The sequence below is a fragment of the Pholcus phalangioides genome, unplaced genomic scaffold (genome assembly GCF_987345545.1).
Source record: "Pholcus phalangioides strain wild (caught in Gottingen) unplaced genomic scaffold, Ppha-v1.0 ptg000010l_1, whole genome shotgun sequence".
In the NCBI taxonomy this organism is placed as follows: domain Eukaryota; kingdom Metazoa; phylum Arthropoda; class Arachnida; order Araneae; family Pholcidae; genus Pholcus; species Pholcus phalangioides.
Genome location: NW_028301603.1, coordinates 9560311 through 9575257, shown reverse-complemented (window position 1 = coordinate 9575257; position 14947 = coordinate 9560311). Strand labels below are relative to the sequence as shown.

The 14947-nt window shown below is 37.3% G+C and overlaps 1 protein-coding gene across 2 annotated transcripts in view; it reads right to left on the bottom strand.

The window, feature by feature from the left end:
• The window catches only part of LOC149080860 (uncharacterized), a 131206-nt gene that overhangs the window by 72432 nt on the left and 43827 nt on the right, over window positions 1-14947 (bottom strand). For both annotated transcript variants that reach the window (XM_089237537.1, XM_089237538.1), the window contains exons 18-22: window positions 11155-11259; window positions 9429-9533; window positions 4449-4550; window positions 902-1021; window positions 651-770 (exon numbers count right to left, since the gene is read on the bottom strand). In XM_089237537.1, coding sequence (XP_089093663.1) covers window positions 651-770; window positions 902-1021; window positions 4449-4550; window positions 9429-9533; window positions 11155-11259 — 552 coding nt within the window. The remainder of the gene's footprint in view (window positions 1-650; window positions 771-901; window positions 1022-4448; window positions 4551-9428; window positions 9534-11154; window positions 11260-14947) is intronic.

Sequence of the window (14947 nt, the reverse complement as noted above, 5' to 3'; positions counted from 1 at the left end):
CGGGGGCCTAAAAAAATGCGATCTGGTTGAAATTTTCGAGAATTTTCCAGGTAGGGCCTCAGAAAAAGCACTTGGCCCAGGGGTCCATGATGCTCTTAAGACGGCCCTGGTTCCTGGTGCTTCCGACGCCAGACACAAGTGAGAACCTAAATTTTTTTCTTTGCCTTTATTTGACCGCTCCTGAAAAATTACTGGGTGAGGCTGACAAGGCTCCAGCCCGGGACAATTCTCATCTTTCTTTTTAAATACTATAAATTTATTCTAAAGAGCCCCGTGAAAAATCTGACCTGGGGGCCCGCCAAAGATCCCAGCGGGGGGGGGGGGGCTGCTACAGGATGTAGGAGCCATGGCCGAACCAAAATGCAGACCTTCCCGCACCATGCGATAGAGTCCATTCTTGTTTCGGGTATTACGGCCCCAGGCCCAGTCTGTTCCACCAAGTTTTCTAGGTATGGTATGCCCCAAAAGTACGTGCCATCGCGTGGTGTCTTAATTTGCAGTATTCCAAATTTTCAAAAATTTGTGTATCTAAACAAAAGCCTAAGCTGCCGCCTGGGTGTACCGCACCCCTTGTGCCTTTGCTCAAGCCGCCCCGGGCTGTCAATTTCACAGCTGTCTAATTTGTCTTTGAATTTATTCTAAACTCTCACCAGTGCATAGGCCATCTTTGAGAGCGAAGTTATCAACGCATTTGCATTCTTTAGTTTTGTTCTTCTCATCAGCCTTAAATGTACACTCCTTTGTTGCTGTTGCGGCACCACATCTGCATTCTAGTGAAAAATACAGAAACAAAAAATATATTCCCAGTATATCTTAAATTGCACAGTTCATCAAATCTCGTATTTTTTGCAGCACAAAAAGTTAAAATAAAACACGTTTTAGGAGATTCAAAAATTTTTACCTTCGCATTTTCCTTTATACAAAGCATATTTAGCGTTATCAGTCCATTCACACGTGCATTTGGTATTACCACTTTTGAATTCACATTTTTCAACATGACTGCCACATGAAAGTTCACAAGCTATATGGAAATGAAAAAGAGCCCAATTATATACATTCTATACAGGGTGAAATACTTTGGTTCACTTCAGTTCAAAAAAAACATGTGAACTGACAGCTATAGAAACATAATTTCAATTAGAAAAATCATTGAAATAACGTGCCCATTTTAGATATGTCCTTTATTTTACTAGGGGCCGTATATGAAATTTAATTTTTTATACGTGGCAACCCCCTCCCCGGTTTGCTAACTTCACAAATTAGAAAGTTGTTATCTATCTCTTCTGAGCCCCTCCCCAAAAGACTCCATGTCTCTAAGTGCAATATTAGCCGAGACATTTGAATTCACAAACCACTGAAAATGAGGCGAAAGAACTACACGTGGAGCATAGAATGGGCTTGTCTGTTACCTTATGGCGTTCTTTCCCTAATTTCCAACAACTTTAAAATTCAAATACAGTCCGTTTTCGACAGCACTCAGCAATCGTCATTCACGTGTTTACAAAATATCACGTGTTTGTTTATAAAATATGAGCCGTGCTTGTTTAGGATGGCTCATTCTTCTAGTGCTACTGATAATGCTTTGAAAAGACAAATAAAAATGAGAAAACTTGACATGAAAAATTGGATATACTGACGAAAACTATGCTTGGCGAAAGTAAGTCAATACTTGCTGTGGTCCGCCATTGCGGAATCAACGAATTAACGGTAAGATATATCAAGAAAAAGGAATCTGAAATTCGTTCAGCCGTGGCTGTAGCTGCACCCGTGGCAGTGAAAACTTTGCATCCATGTGTTTCTCGTACAGAAAAAATGATGTTTTTTGTGTGTGCAAGACTGATGCAAAAAGATTTCCAATTTATTATGATATTGTAGGTGTCGCTGTGAATGTTTTATGCTACGTTTTATGTTGTAACGTCATCGCACCTTGTGTTATGTCGATGTGACGTCACCGCTAGTGTTGTACGAAATACAGTTGACGACTCGCTCTTCGCTCTCTTTCAGTATCTAACTTTTTACATTATGTATCCCCGTTATCCATTTTAAGTTATATAAGTTTTTAACATGTTAACAAGTTCTGAAGTTATGTTTTTAATAAATTAATTATTTGATTATCAAGATCTTGAGTAGTGACAATTCATGGAGTCAGATGAGTAAATTAAATATAATTGTTATCACCATGCGGTTCTAAATAAGTTTCTTGAGGCCACATTCATGGTGGTACAATATTATAACAGAAAAGGCGAAAATTTTTACTCTCCCATAAAGAAAAAGTGGGTGAAACGTCTATTTCATCAGAATTTTATGCAAGTAAAGGTTGGTTTCATAGGTTTAAGAAACGATTCGGATCACGCAATGTAAAAATCACTAGCGATCAAGCCTCTGCCGACCAGGAGGCAGCTAGAAAATGTCCAAAGACTTTGTAGAAAATTATTGAAGAGATGGGTTATGCACTTCAGCAGGTGTTTAACGCTAACACAACTACGCCATTTTGGAAGAAAATGCCGCAAAGAAGTTAAGCAAGAGGGGGAAAAAAAGCGAGCTGCTGATTTTAAGGCAAGTAGAGATAGACTTAGTTTGTTGTTTTGCGTAAATGCGTAAATGGGTGCATGACGAAGCCCACCATTATTTTCAAATCTGCGAATCCGTGAAAATTGAAGGGAAGGATAAGCCGAAGCTCCCAGTATGTTGCACGAACAATGGACTATGGAAAACACTTTTCTTGGATTGGTTTGAATGGTGTTTCGTTCCGGAAGCCAGGATGCACCTTGTTAGTGAACACATGCTATTCAAAGTCATTTTGATACTGGATTGACCAAGGAGGAATCAAAGCTGTTCACTGGTCCTGAAACTGAAGCGGTACCAGATGAAGATAAAGAAGTAGAAGACAAGTTCCCCACAAGTAGCATAGCGGAAGGTCTTCGCAAGCTCAGATCAGCAATAGATTATTTTCATGATATAGATCCCTCAATTTCACACGTGGAAAAATTAATAGAGGAAGCCTAGTGGGGCCGTTCAAGTATTACGTCATCATCGATGGGGGTGGGGGAGTTTCCGATTTGCTGACTTTTGATGACAAGGGAAGGGGGGGGGGTTGGATGATGCTTACGTCATCAACCACTCTTTATGAAGATATAAAATACTTTTAGTGGCAACTTATTCTCGATGAATAAAAGGTGCGCCAGAAACGGAAAAAACCTTTCGATAGCTACGGGGCACCTGAACTAACATTCTCCCTATTGATGTCCTTCAGAGCCACTTTAGTCATCTCTAAATGCTTCACGGATCCTTCAAATGCTCTGGAAATGTGTCCGGGCCGTTGTGATCTACAAATGCGCCACGCATCACTCAAGTGATCAGTAATTATGCCACGGATCAGTAATCTGGGAATGTTCCGCGGGTAACATGAGTGATGTAGAACCGCACTGAGGGCTGCTTAAGTGTTCTAAAACTGTTCCACATGTCACTCAAGGGATCTCTAAATGTGCCACGGATCGTTTAAGTGTTCTGGAACTGTGTCGCGGGTTACTTAAGAGATCTTTGAATGTGAAAGTGATCTTTGAGGCCTTTTTCAGTGATCTGAAAATGTGCCATGGGCCACTTAGATGCTCTGGAAGTGTGCCACGGGTCATTTAAACGATTTGTAAATGAGCCGCTTAGTTCATTTTTTACAAAATTAGGTTTGGGGGGGGGCAAGCCACATCAGATAACATTCAGGGCCACATTTGGTCCGCGGGTCAAGGATTTATCATGATATGGCTTAGAAGGTGGGTAGCGATGAATTTATTAAAGATAAATTTTGAGTTCATTGCCTTCAAATAGCATTGAAATTGATTATAATAACATATAAAGGTATTTTCTTGCGAAATTTTTATTTTTAAAAAATTTTGTGCATTAAAAAAAAAAAATTTTTTAGTCTGGGGGAGGGGGCACACGAGCCCCCTATGCCCCCTGCGTACGCTTCTGATCCCACCAATATGCGTTAGGTGGTAGGAGGGCAGTGCTGACGAAATTTTTCTGACAAGGGGGGGGGGTCAGAGTTTTGATTACTTTTGCTGACAAGGGGGAGGGGGGGGTCAAAAATTACTAAAAATTTGTTGACGTAATACTTGAACGGCCCTACGGCACTGGTTTGTCCCGTTCTCTGTGAAAGTGATACAATACCCGAATGATAACATCACCCTTGATCATAATGAGCGGCGTCAACTATATTTTGGGATTTTAGGAGTGGAAAGATCATTTCAAATAAGTTTAATGATAACTGGAAAATATAATAATGTTCCTTTTCTGGTGAAGAGACTTCACAAAAAACATAAATTTATCAAAAAAAAAAAGGAAGCTTCTTAGCTATGTTTTGATTCATCAAATACAAAGGATAGAGTCAATCTCAATACATAAACTCAATTAACAATGAAAAAAATCGGGAAGATAAAAAGAAATTTAAAAACCTGTGCATGTGCCATTCTTGTCTGCATATTTGTATTTGCAAAAGCATTCTTTCAATCCATTCGGAAATGCACATCCATGGCTCTCATCACCGCAATTACATGCTGGAAAGAAGAAAAAAAAATCATTCAAAATATTATTTGTACTAGCCAATCGTACTAGCAAAATACAGTCAAACTGAGTTATAATGATATCAAAGGTTCCGAGAAATTTCGTCATTACAACCGAGGTTGATGTTTTAAAGACCTTTCAAGTATGAAAATTATATCGGATGCAATCAAATACAATATACACTGCTCAAAACAATTAGGGGAGCACATGGTTTTAACAAAATTACGCAAAGATGTATACCGATAAGTAACATAAAATGAATCATCCATAATTTAAAGCCTAGCAGCAAACGGAAGAAGAAAACTTCATATGCAAATCAAAGTTCATGACGTCAAAAACCAGAAAAAGGAGATAAGGGCAGAAATCGGGATGTTGCAGAAACGTCTGTTTTACTGTGAAATTCGATTGCGCAGTATTTTTTTTTTGAGACAAGGTGACTTGAGGATGTCTCAACAACGTGATTTACCGGAATCCATGTCATGGCGTGTTATAGGCAGACTGGAATCCGGGCAAACACAACGTAGTGTCGCGTACGCTGTTGGAGTCGCCAGAAGTGTTGTTGCAAGGCTGTGGAATCGATTTCAAGAAACAGGAAATGTTAGACGTCGACCAGGGCAAGGTCGGCCACGCGCCACTACAGCAACTGATGACCGGTATGTACGGTTAACAGCCCGTCGAAACAGAACAAAGAATGCTACGCAGCTGCAAAGACGGTTGCTCTTGGCAACAGGACGAAGGGTGTCCAGCCAAACAGTACGTAATCGGCTTCATGAGGGAGGGCTCTATGCACGTAGGCCAATGGTCTACATTCCGTTGACCCCACGCCACCGTGCGGCCCGAAGAAGATGGGCTGCTGAACATCGAGATTGGGAGCAACATGATTGGAGCCAAGTACTGTTTACAGACGAGTCCCGATTCAGTCTGGAGTGTGACACCCGACGTGTTCTGGTATGGAGGGACAGGGGCACTCGAAATAGCCCCGCATTCGTTCGTGAAAGGTCACAATACAGACGAGCTGGTTGGATGGTATGGGGTGGAATCAGCATAGGCGGACGTATGGACCTGCATATCATTCGGAATGGCACTTTGACGGCCCGAAGGTATGCAGACGAGATACTGCGGCCTCATGTCATCCCTTACGCTGGAGCCATTGGAGATTCCTTTGTTTTCCAGGATGATAATGCCCGACCGCATAGAGCTCGTCTGGTGGAGAACATGCTTGAAGCTGAAACAATACAGCGTATGGAATGGCCAGCGTGCTCTCCTGACCTTGGACGACGCATTGCTGCGCGACCAAGGCCGCCTGTTACTGTCCGAGACTTGCAGATTGCACTTCTTGAGGAGTGGAACAGTATTCCCCAAAGTCTGATCGATAACCTCATCGCATCCATGGCAAACAGGTGTGCAGCAGTCTTAGCTGTTCAAGGAGACCACACGTCCTATTAAAACTCATGCATCATGTCTCAACAGTACTTTTTTTTATCGTTTACATGTAACCAAATTGTTGCCCTAAATCATCTTTTCATGTTTTTTCCATATTTTCAAAGAATTAAAGCTTAATTCCAAATTTTTTTACGTCTTTTTTCTGTATTGCGCATTGATACGCGTGTACTATCCATTGTATGCCAATACGTGGCTGTCTCGCACGGTTTTCTTCACTTTTTTGCTTGTTCCCCTAATTGTTTTGAGCAGTGTATATAGTTGAAATTTCATTATGATTAGAGACTATTTAAAATTGACTATAATTTACTTGGAAAAATGCAGGAATTCGGGATCATAAACAGAAAATCAATAATTGTCAACTCTTTATTTACTTACAAATTACTCCTGCAGTATTGTTACACAAATTACTTTTTACTTCTTATAAACAGTTTTAGCACTGATAAAGTGTTATATCAAGTCTGCGTTGAATGAGAAAATGTATTCACGAAAAAAAATAGATTCAACATGGCACATTCGTATTTATACATAGTCAAATGTATTATATATGTATGTCGTGTTTTTATATTGACGTTATAAGCAAGGTTAATTAACATTATTTTTCATTGGAATCAACCGTGACTGCCAATTTTGTTATAGCCGAGTTTGACTGCTACCGAGTACCAAAATACAGTAATTTTCCATGATAAAGTGTGTGTTGGGCAGCATGCAATGAGTGATCTACGGGTTGTGAAAGTGAAGACCTCTACACCAGTGTTTCTTGAAATGGGCGATAGCACCCTTTGGGGGAGAAAGGGTAGTGTAAAAGACCATAGAGGCAGTAGAAGCTTGAAAGAGCTTGAAGGCTCGAAAGATTGTTGTAAGTCATTGTATTGGATAAAAATAGCACGAGATGACTAGGAATACATTTGGGACTCATTAAAGAGTTGGACTTGCGTATAACGAACACGGATATTACGAATTTCCGCAAATAACGAAGTTTTTCCGTGTCCCTTGAATTTCGTATTGCTTATCTACGCTATTTTTATTGCACGTAACGAACACCGATTTCAGCAAAGTACGCCCATAACTAATTCTCAACTGATTTTCAAACATGAAATTGTCACAAATTTCTTTGTAATCTTATCTGTAAATTTACTTTTCCTGCCAAGGACAATGTCTCGTTTCTTTTCTTGAAAGACATTCTATTCGGCTGTTTTCATTACTGTAACTGTTTTGCTTTTTTTTCCTCTACTTTTCTCTGTTAAATCTTTTTTTTTTGCAGAAAACCTCATTAGAAAAAACAGGATTGGCATTATTTCAGTGGTGTTTGGCCAGAACATGACAACTCAGAAATCACATTTTTGAGATATAAGCATTTTCATTGCCATTCATAAATCAAAAATAAAGCATATACACAAATAAAAATGGAAATATCATACATCAGCATGTTGTTTAGCCGTACGCACGTATTTGTGCATTTATCTCACTTCTAATTAGTGATAATTGGCAAGGCTTACTTTCAGATCAAAAAGCAATTTTTTTTGGAGATATCATGTTCTGACCAAACACCACAGATTTATTCCAAAGAATCTAAACTCTAAAAATCCTTTAGCGCACATTTGCCATTCTCAAGCTAGATTCGGACGTTAGTTGTGATGCGTTTATAGTGTGCAAATTAATTTTAAGAATGTGCAAGTGCAAAACGTTACTCATTGCTTAAAAAAATTGTAGCTAAACAGTTAGTTGGAAGCCAAAAATGGAAAAGAAAGTGAGGTATCAAAAAAAATTCATTATTACTTGAAGTTTATAACTCTCTCTCTTCCAATTGTACGTAAGAATGAGACGAAAAATTTTACTGTGTCTGTGTTCTTAATACTGTACAATCATGCTTATTTGGCAAAAATGGTTTAAACGCAATTCGAAGTCCGCAAAAATATCAAGAAAAAAAAAAAGCATTCATTAAAACTTATTTTTCGTGATGTATTCAATTGTGTGTGAGCTTTTAATTAAGTTTTTAATCTGTATTAAGATATTTATATATTATACTAGCTATAATACCCGGCGCTGCCCGGGTTTTCTTCAATGAGGCTTTTTTGGATCACGTGATATCTCCCTCTCTTTTTCTTGAGGGACATATAAACCGTGTCCAAGTTAACCAATATGGCGACCTGCGCGAAATAAACAAATATAGATTTACACAGAAACGTAGAAATGAATATATATTTTTCTTTTTAAAAGTTATCCATCTTTATTAAGTTATCCATCTGCCTATTTAAGCTTCCAAAAATCCTTAGTTAAAGCTGTGGAATTTTTTCGATGCACTTTTCACGGGCTCATAACTAATTTTAAAATATCCTAACCCACATGAATTTATGCAAATAAATATCAAAAGAGACAATAAGGAGACATTAATTTTCATACTTGAGAAGATATAAATGAAATCAATGATATTGCTCGAATATCCAACTATAGGTTTGGCTAATTACTTCATATTTAATATCCTGGGCTTCGTATATCTCTAAGCGAACTGAATATTTCAAAAATCGAGAATTCAATACAATTTTTTGAATTATTGATGGGGCGAAAAATTCCACTAATTTCCGCATTTCTACAGTAAAATCGACAATTTTAGCACTGATTTCTATGAGGATCACCCTTTTCCTGACTCTCAAAGCGATGCTGATGATGATTATGACGTCTATTCAAAAAGCCTCATTACTGAGAGTATATTGAAAATGTGGCAAACCATTATAAAGGCATAAACTATCATACATATACTAACAGGATTAAAGAAGTGACAAACCGTTGTAAAGGCATATACACGTCTGAAACGCATTTCTAGGGAACCACTGTAACCAAAGTAAACGTTCGGAAAGTGATTGTTGAGGCCCAAAAACCATTGTTGCCGGACAGTTTTTTGCCCATTTGGGGCATTTGCCCTGGTCTGACGAAATTTTAAAGTAGCCTATCGTTCAAGTCGGGTCCCATTTGGTATATATGCAAAATTTGGCGACGATCGATCTAAAATTGTAGATTTGTATAGAGAACATACACACACACACACACACAGAAAATCAATTTTATATATATAGAAGATAGATAGATAATAAGATTTATATATTATTTTAATGTACTTATTTTAAGAATACTTAGATTATACTGAAAAATGTGTATCGTGCATGTAAAATGTTTTATTTTGTTTAAACACATCATTTTTCACAAGTCGGTACGGATATAACGAAGTTCACGTATAACGGAGAGTTTCGCTGTTTTTTTTTCTTTTTACTTCGTTATAAGTTGGTCTGACTGCACTGTTTGTTATAATGGAATGGTCACTATAATGAATTCGAACTATACAATATTTATAGAAAATTTAAAAAAAAGTAAAACGCTTTGTTTTGTTTTTTTTATATTGATAAAATATATATAGAATAATAAGAAATGCATACCTTGGCACATAACCCCTTTCTGAGCAAAGTTATGTTTGCAGAAACATTTCTTATTTCCTTTCGAATCAAAAGTACAATTTTCGCTTCCTGTTCCACAATTGCATTCTAAAAAAAATATGCAAATTAAGTGTTTCAAAGTCTGCATCAAAAACACATGATAGACAAGAAGTTTATGATGAAAGTTGAAATATTGTACAACATCATACTTTGTTTAGCATGCAATAATGATAAAGTTAGTCATTTAATAAAACTGGCAGGAACTCAAAATTCAATTTGTAATATTTGGCAATATATAGATCAGCATTTCTCAACCTATGGTCCGCGGACCAAAGGCGGTCCACGACGATGGCGTAGGTGGTCCGCAGGCAGACTTGATAACTCAATTCTAACTGGATGGAAAATTGATCAATTGTTGTAATTGATATTATAGTAACATATCCATATGGATTCACAAATAAAGATTGCACCTTCATACTTAGGTTCATTATGCCTCATCAAGGAAAATGCGGGAAATTGGGATCCTAAATACAGGATATAACTAATTTGCAGCTCAAAAACGCAATTTACGACAAATTTACTGCAAAAAAGGGGTAAAGGGTGGAGAGATAAAAGGTTGCTACAAATCACAGTAAATAAAAAATTTGACGGAAAAAAAACATTCAAATGACCCGATTACTGTAAAATACCGGACGTCGCCAATTTTACTTAAAAACGTTGCCATAGGTCAAAATAATCCTGTAGTTGTAGTTAAAATTACTAAAAAATTGAGAAAAAACTTTAATTTGAAAATGTTAGATGAATATACTTGTATGTATACCCAAAATTATCATAACGTATAAAAACGCTGTTTATTAACGATTTTAGGGAACATTAAAAATTTAAATAGACATCATTGAAAAAACGGGACAAATGTAATAAATAAATTCAGAACCACTAAAAATACAGAAATGTCCCGTAATACGGGACGCAAGTGGTCTGTCGAATTGTTTCAGACATTTTACTGGTCCTTGGGTTCAGAAAGGTTGAGAAACTTGATATAGATGATTCCCTTCTCAATTAAAATGAATTACACGAATTTTGTTAATAGGATTTTTTGTAAAAAAAGTAAGAAGAGTATGACAAAAGTAGGGCATTTTAGCCAAAAAGTAGTACACCTACCACAAAGTGGGAGCCCTGATTTATGGACAAGTCATCAACAATTGCGTATGTGTTAGGCTGACCATATTTCCTTGAGAAAAATACGGGACATTGCCAATTATCGTCAAAAAGGATGCCAAATGTAAGCAAAGTCGCCAACTCACGCTAAAATAAGATAAGCCGCCAATCGCGGAAAACAAGCGCCAAATCAAATTGCAGTGAATTAAAAAGAAAAGAAAAAACAAATGTGTGTTTGTGTGTGTGTGAGATGAATATTCTTGTTTGTAGTCGTAATTATCGTAATAAATGCAATTTTTGAGTTAGAAAGGTAATTTTAATTGTTGATTTGAAGAATAAATCAACAATTGGCTGCGTTGAAAATACGTGAAAAACCGGGACATTTTTTCAAAAATGTCAGAACGGCCGAAAAAAAAAACCGGAACTGTCCCAGGAAATACGGGTCGTATGGTCACCCTAGTGTATGTGCCAGAAAAACAAACATTTAAAAAATATATTTTGAACATGCATAAGTAAAAATAATTTTATTTTCTCCAGGAAAAAAAAAGGAAAAATTTGAGCTACCACATACCTTGACACGTCTGATTCTTCTGAACAAAGTTTGGCTTACATTTGCATATTTTCGCTCCATTTTTGTCAAAAAAACAACCGTCGCTTTGTTTTCCACATTTGCATTCTACAGAAATTCAAATAAGTATATAATTGTGAGGGTACGGGGAGGATAATCAACGGAAAAATTCGCACACAAGAAAATAACAATAGAAATAGCAATCATGTACATTTTAAAATTTAGTGGAGCCCAAATATACACGGTAAACACTGACTATTTGAGCATGTAAATGCATTAAAATGGAACCTCGTTTATACAACGTTCAAGAAGCGGAGTCAAAACTTCATATAAACGAGTATTCGAATAACTGAGACTTTTTAAAAAAAATAACTTCCCTCCTCTCAGACGTACAAAATATTTTAAAATTCAATGTGTTTGATTGCACATTTCCAATTTTGTTATTTAAAAAAAATATCCTTTCAATCATACTTAAGGGGGGGGGGGAAATTAAATTGCATTTCAGATCACTTAATAAAATTTAGCAAAATTTTTATTATCATTGGAAGGAACACTGCATTGGGTAAAGAATTGCAACAAAATCTTCTCGAAGTTGGGAAAATTGCCCACCTTGGATTCTCGATTTTTTTTTTTGGTAGTAGATGATTTGTAACCAGCAGTTTGGTGTTTGGTTTTGTTTTTCTCTGCTTTATAATCGTTTTTTAAGTTGACACAGGGATATTTAACTGTTTTGCAAAATAAACTTTCGTCATTAATTTAAAATTCTTGTCGAATACTTACGAAATTTCCAGTTTTTTTTTTAGAGAAAGCGCCTTTTGTTTTCTCCATATTACAAACGGTGGTTTGACACTGCCAACAAACAAAGTACCCCAAAAGAAGAAAATTCTGTAGGAAATTATCAAAAGAACTTTCTGTGTATATATATGTCTCTCATCACAGCAGACCAGTACTCTCCAAATGAACTTACAATGAACTTTCTTATCCTCTGGGGATGAGAAAGTCAATGATGCTGATGCTGAAAGCCCCAATGATGCTGAAAACATTTGGGGTACATTGAAACAACATATGACCATCAAAACAATTGAAACCTGCTTCTTTATAGGCTCGCTGTGTCTACGTATTCCCAAAAATAAGCAATAAACAAATTAGGGAGTGAAGTGTCAAATCAAATCACTAAAGTGTCTACTCTAAATGGCCATCCGCCAGCTCACTGGCGATTTTCGTATACATCAGCAATCACCCAAACATTTATGGCTTTTGCAGTAATAATATGCAAGAAGAACTGTTGCAGCAATGCGTTTTCACTGCATACAAAAATTGCGTGCATTTGATAGAGATAAATGACGTTTTTTTTAAAAAAATGCAGAGTTCCAGTCCAAGTTAAAACGTTAAATAATTGAGGTTTTGCGTCGAATGAATGAATTATTTTAACATAATAGTGTATGGGAACCAATTGCGATTGAAGCCAAACGTCGTATAAAATTGAAAGTCATATAAAAATGAGGTTCCACCGTACTTTTATCAGACTGTAGCATGAAGATATTTCATGACACATACAGACAAACGGTGATAGTTGTAGAGACACCTCAGCTCTGTGACATCAATAATTGGCCGATTTGACTGTTGACTGCTCTTCCCCTCCATACAGAATAATGTCAATTAGCATTGCTTTAAAATGTCAACGAAAATGCAACAACATTTGATATAATAAAAGAAATAATTTTGGAATTGATTGAAATTTAGAATTAACAGAAGAACTGTTTCCAGAACCATTGAAAACTCAGAATTATTGAAAGTAATAATTCCGCAATTGATGAAAATTGAGAAGCGAAATAAAATAAATGAGCTTTTATAACAAAAAAATAGATAGGCTATATACAGGGTGGGCAAAAAGTCCGTAAAAACTTCAAAAATTCATAAAAGCCGGAAAAATAACCTAAATAAAAAACGGCTTGCAGGGTTAGCATCGCTAGGTCACGGGAATTTTCATAAGACAGGGCAAAAACTCAAAAAACAGCCGATAGGTGGCGCTGACGTAAACAAGTCAGAGAAAAGATACGCAAATAACGAACAGAATACCTCCAAATTGTTTATTACAGCGGTATGTGTTCCACACACATGGATCACCAGCACAAGGCATAACAAATTGTATGCGAGTCACAAATCCAGCAACGGCCGAGTGTAGCAGGTCCGGATGTATACATGACATATGTGTTGGTCGAGTGTAGATCATCACTCGGTAAAAGAATTGAGCAATATTAAGCAGTGTAGCCATTCACACATCTCCATACTCTGGCCTCTTGGCTCTGGCCACTTGTCCTCTTGGCGGAGCGCATCTTTCAGTTCCGGCAGATTGGATGGACCGGATCCATACACTTTTCTTTGACTTGTGTACTTCAGCGCAACCTATCGGCTGTTTTTTATTTATTTTTTTGCTGTCTTAAAAAATTCCAATGACCTAGCGATGATAACCCCGAAAACCGTTTCTTATTTCGGTTATTTTTCCGGTTTTTATGAATTTTTAAAGTTTCTAAGTACTTTTTGCCCATCCTGTAAATGCTCTCTCTGTCCCAGACCGCATCGTCACCGTAAAAATATAAACTAAACTAATCGCTGGCAGTACGGACTCACTGCGGTGACGGAATGGATGCATTGCTTAATATTGCGCAAGTCTTTTACCGAGTGATGATCTACACTCGGCCAACACACGTGTCAGGCACGTTGTGGATATGTGTGTGTCCAGACCTTAACTTATATACCACAACAGTGATTTTTCAATCTGCAGTAATAGTAACAATCTAATAGGCCTAAGCAACATCTAGTATTTTGCAAAAGAAATAAAAAAGCTTGAACAACAAAAACACTTTTCCTGGATCAGTATAAACAGTGTTCATTCAAGAAGTCACATGCTATCCAAAACATACTACTACTACTAAACCACACATGTACCTCGTCCATATTCCTCTGCGGAATTTCTAACGAATTGGTACATGTTGGGATGTGCAAATCCGTGTCGTGAACCTATTGTGAAGCTTGTTTCTGTGTAATGCTTGTTATAGCGCTGCCATCTACCACATATATTTCGAACTAAGAGTGAAGTGTAACGTTTGAAGATTTTATTATTGTAGGCCTGCTGCTCTCTGCGGCGAGACTTTTTAATGGGGAGATCGGTTTGCATTCGCACGACGAAGTTAGGAACCACAGAAAAGCAACTTCAGCCGCCCACCACTGCGACAACGGTGGGGTTCGAACCCAAGACGTTGCGATGCGAGTCCGTCACTGTGACCACTCGACCACCATAGCGGCTATCCAAAGGATACTGGATAATGCCCTTGAAGTCCTCTATGTACCAATTTACTTAACATCTAGCAATCAGCTACTTGAACAGGGGTTTATGCAAACATATGTGAATCACTATACACATTACTCAATAATGATTGTGCAGGCTATCAAAGAAGATGTAAATGCAGGAAACATCATGGATGAATTTCACAAATGCTGATAGTGCCATTGCTACAGCCATGAAACTATAAAGATTATAACAATCAAATCGTGTTTGAAAAACTCTTTTCCACATCGTGGGCTTGAGGAAACATCCATTTCTATGGAGCCAACTAAACACATTATGAAAGACACAGTCATTTCATTAGCAAAGCGGGGGATGGATTCAATAATGAGGACATAGAAGGAATTAGAGAATAAATTAACAGCATTTCAGAAATTCACAGAGTAGGAATTCATTGTTGGCTGTGGTCGGATGGATAGGACTATGCGTTAAACAAAAAGTATAAATCCC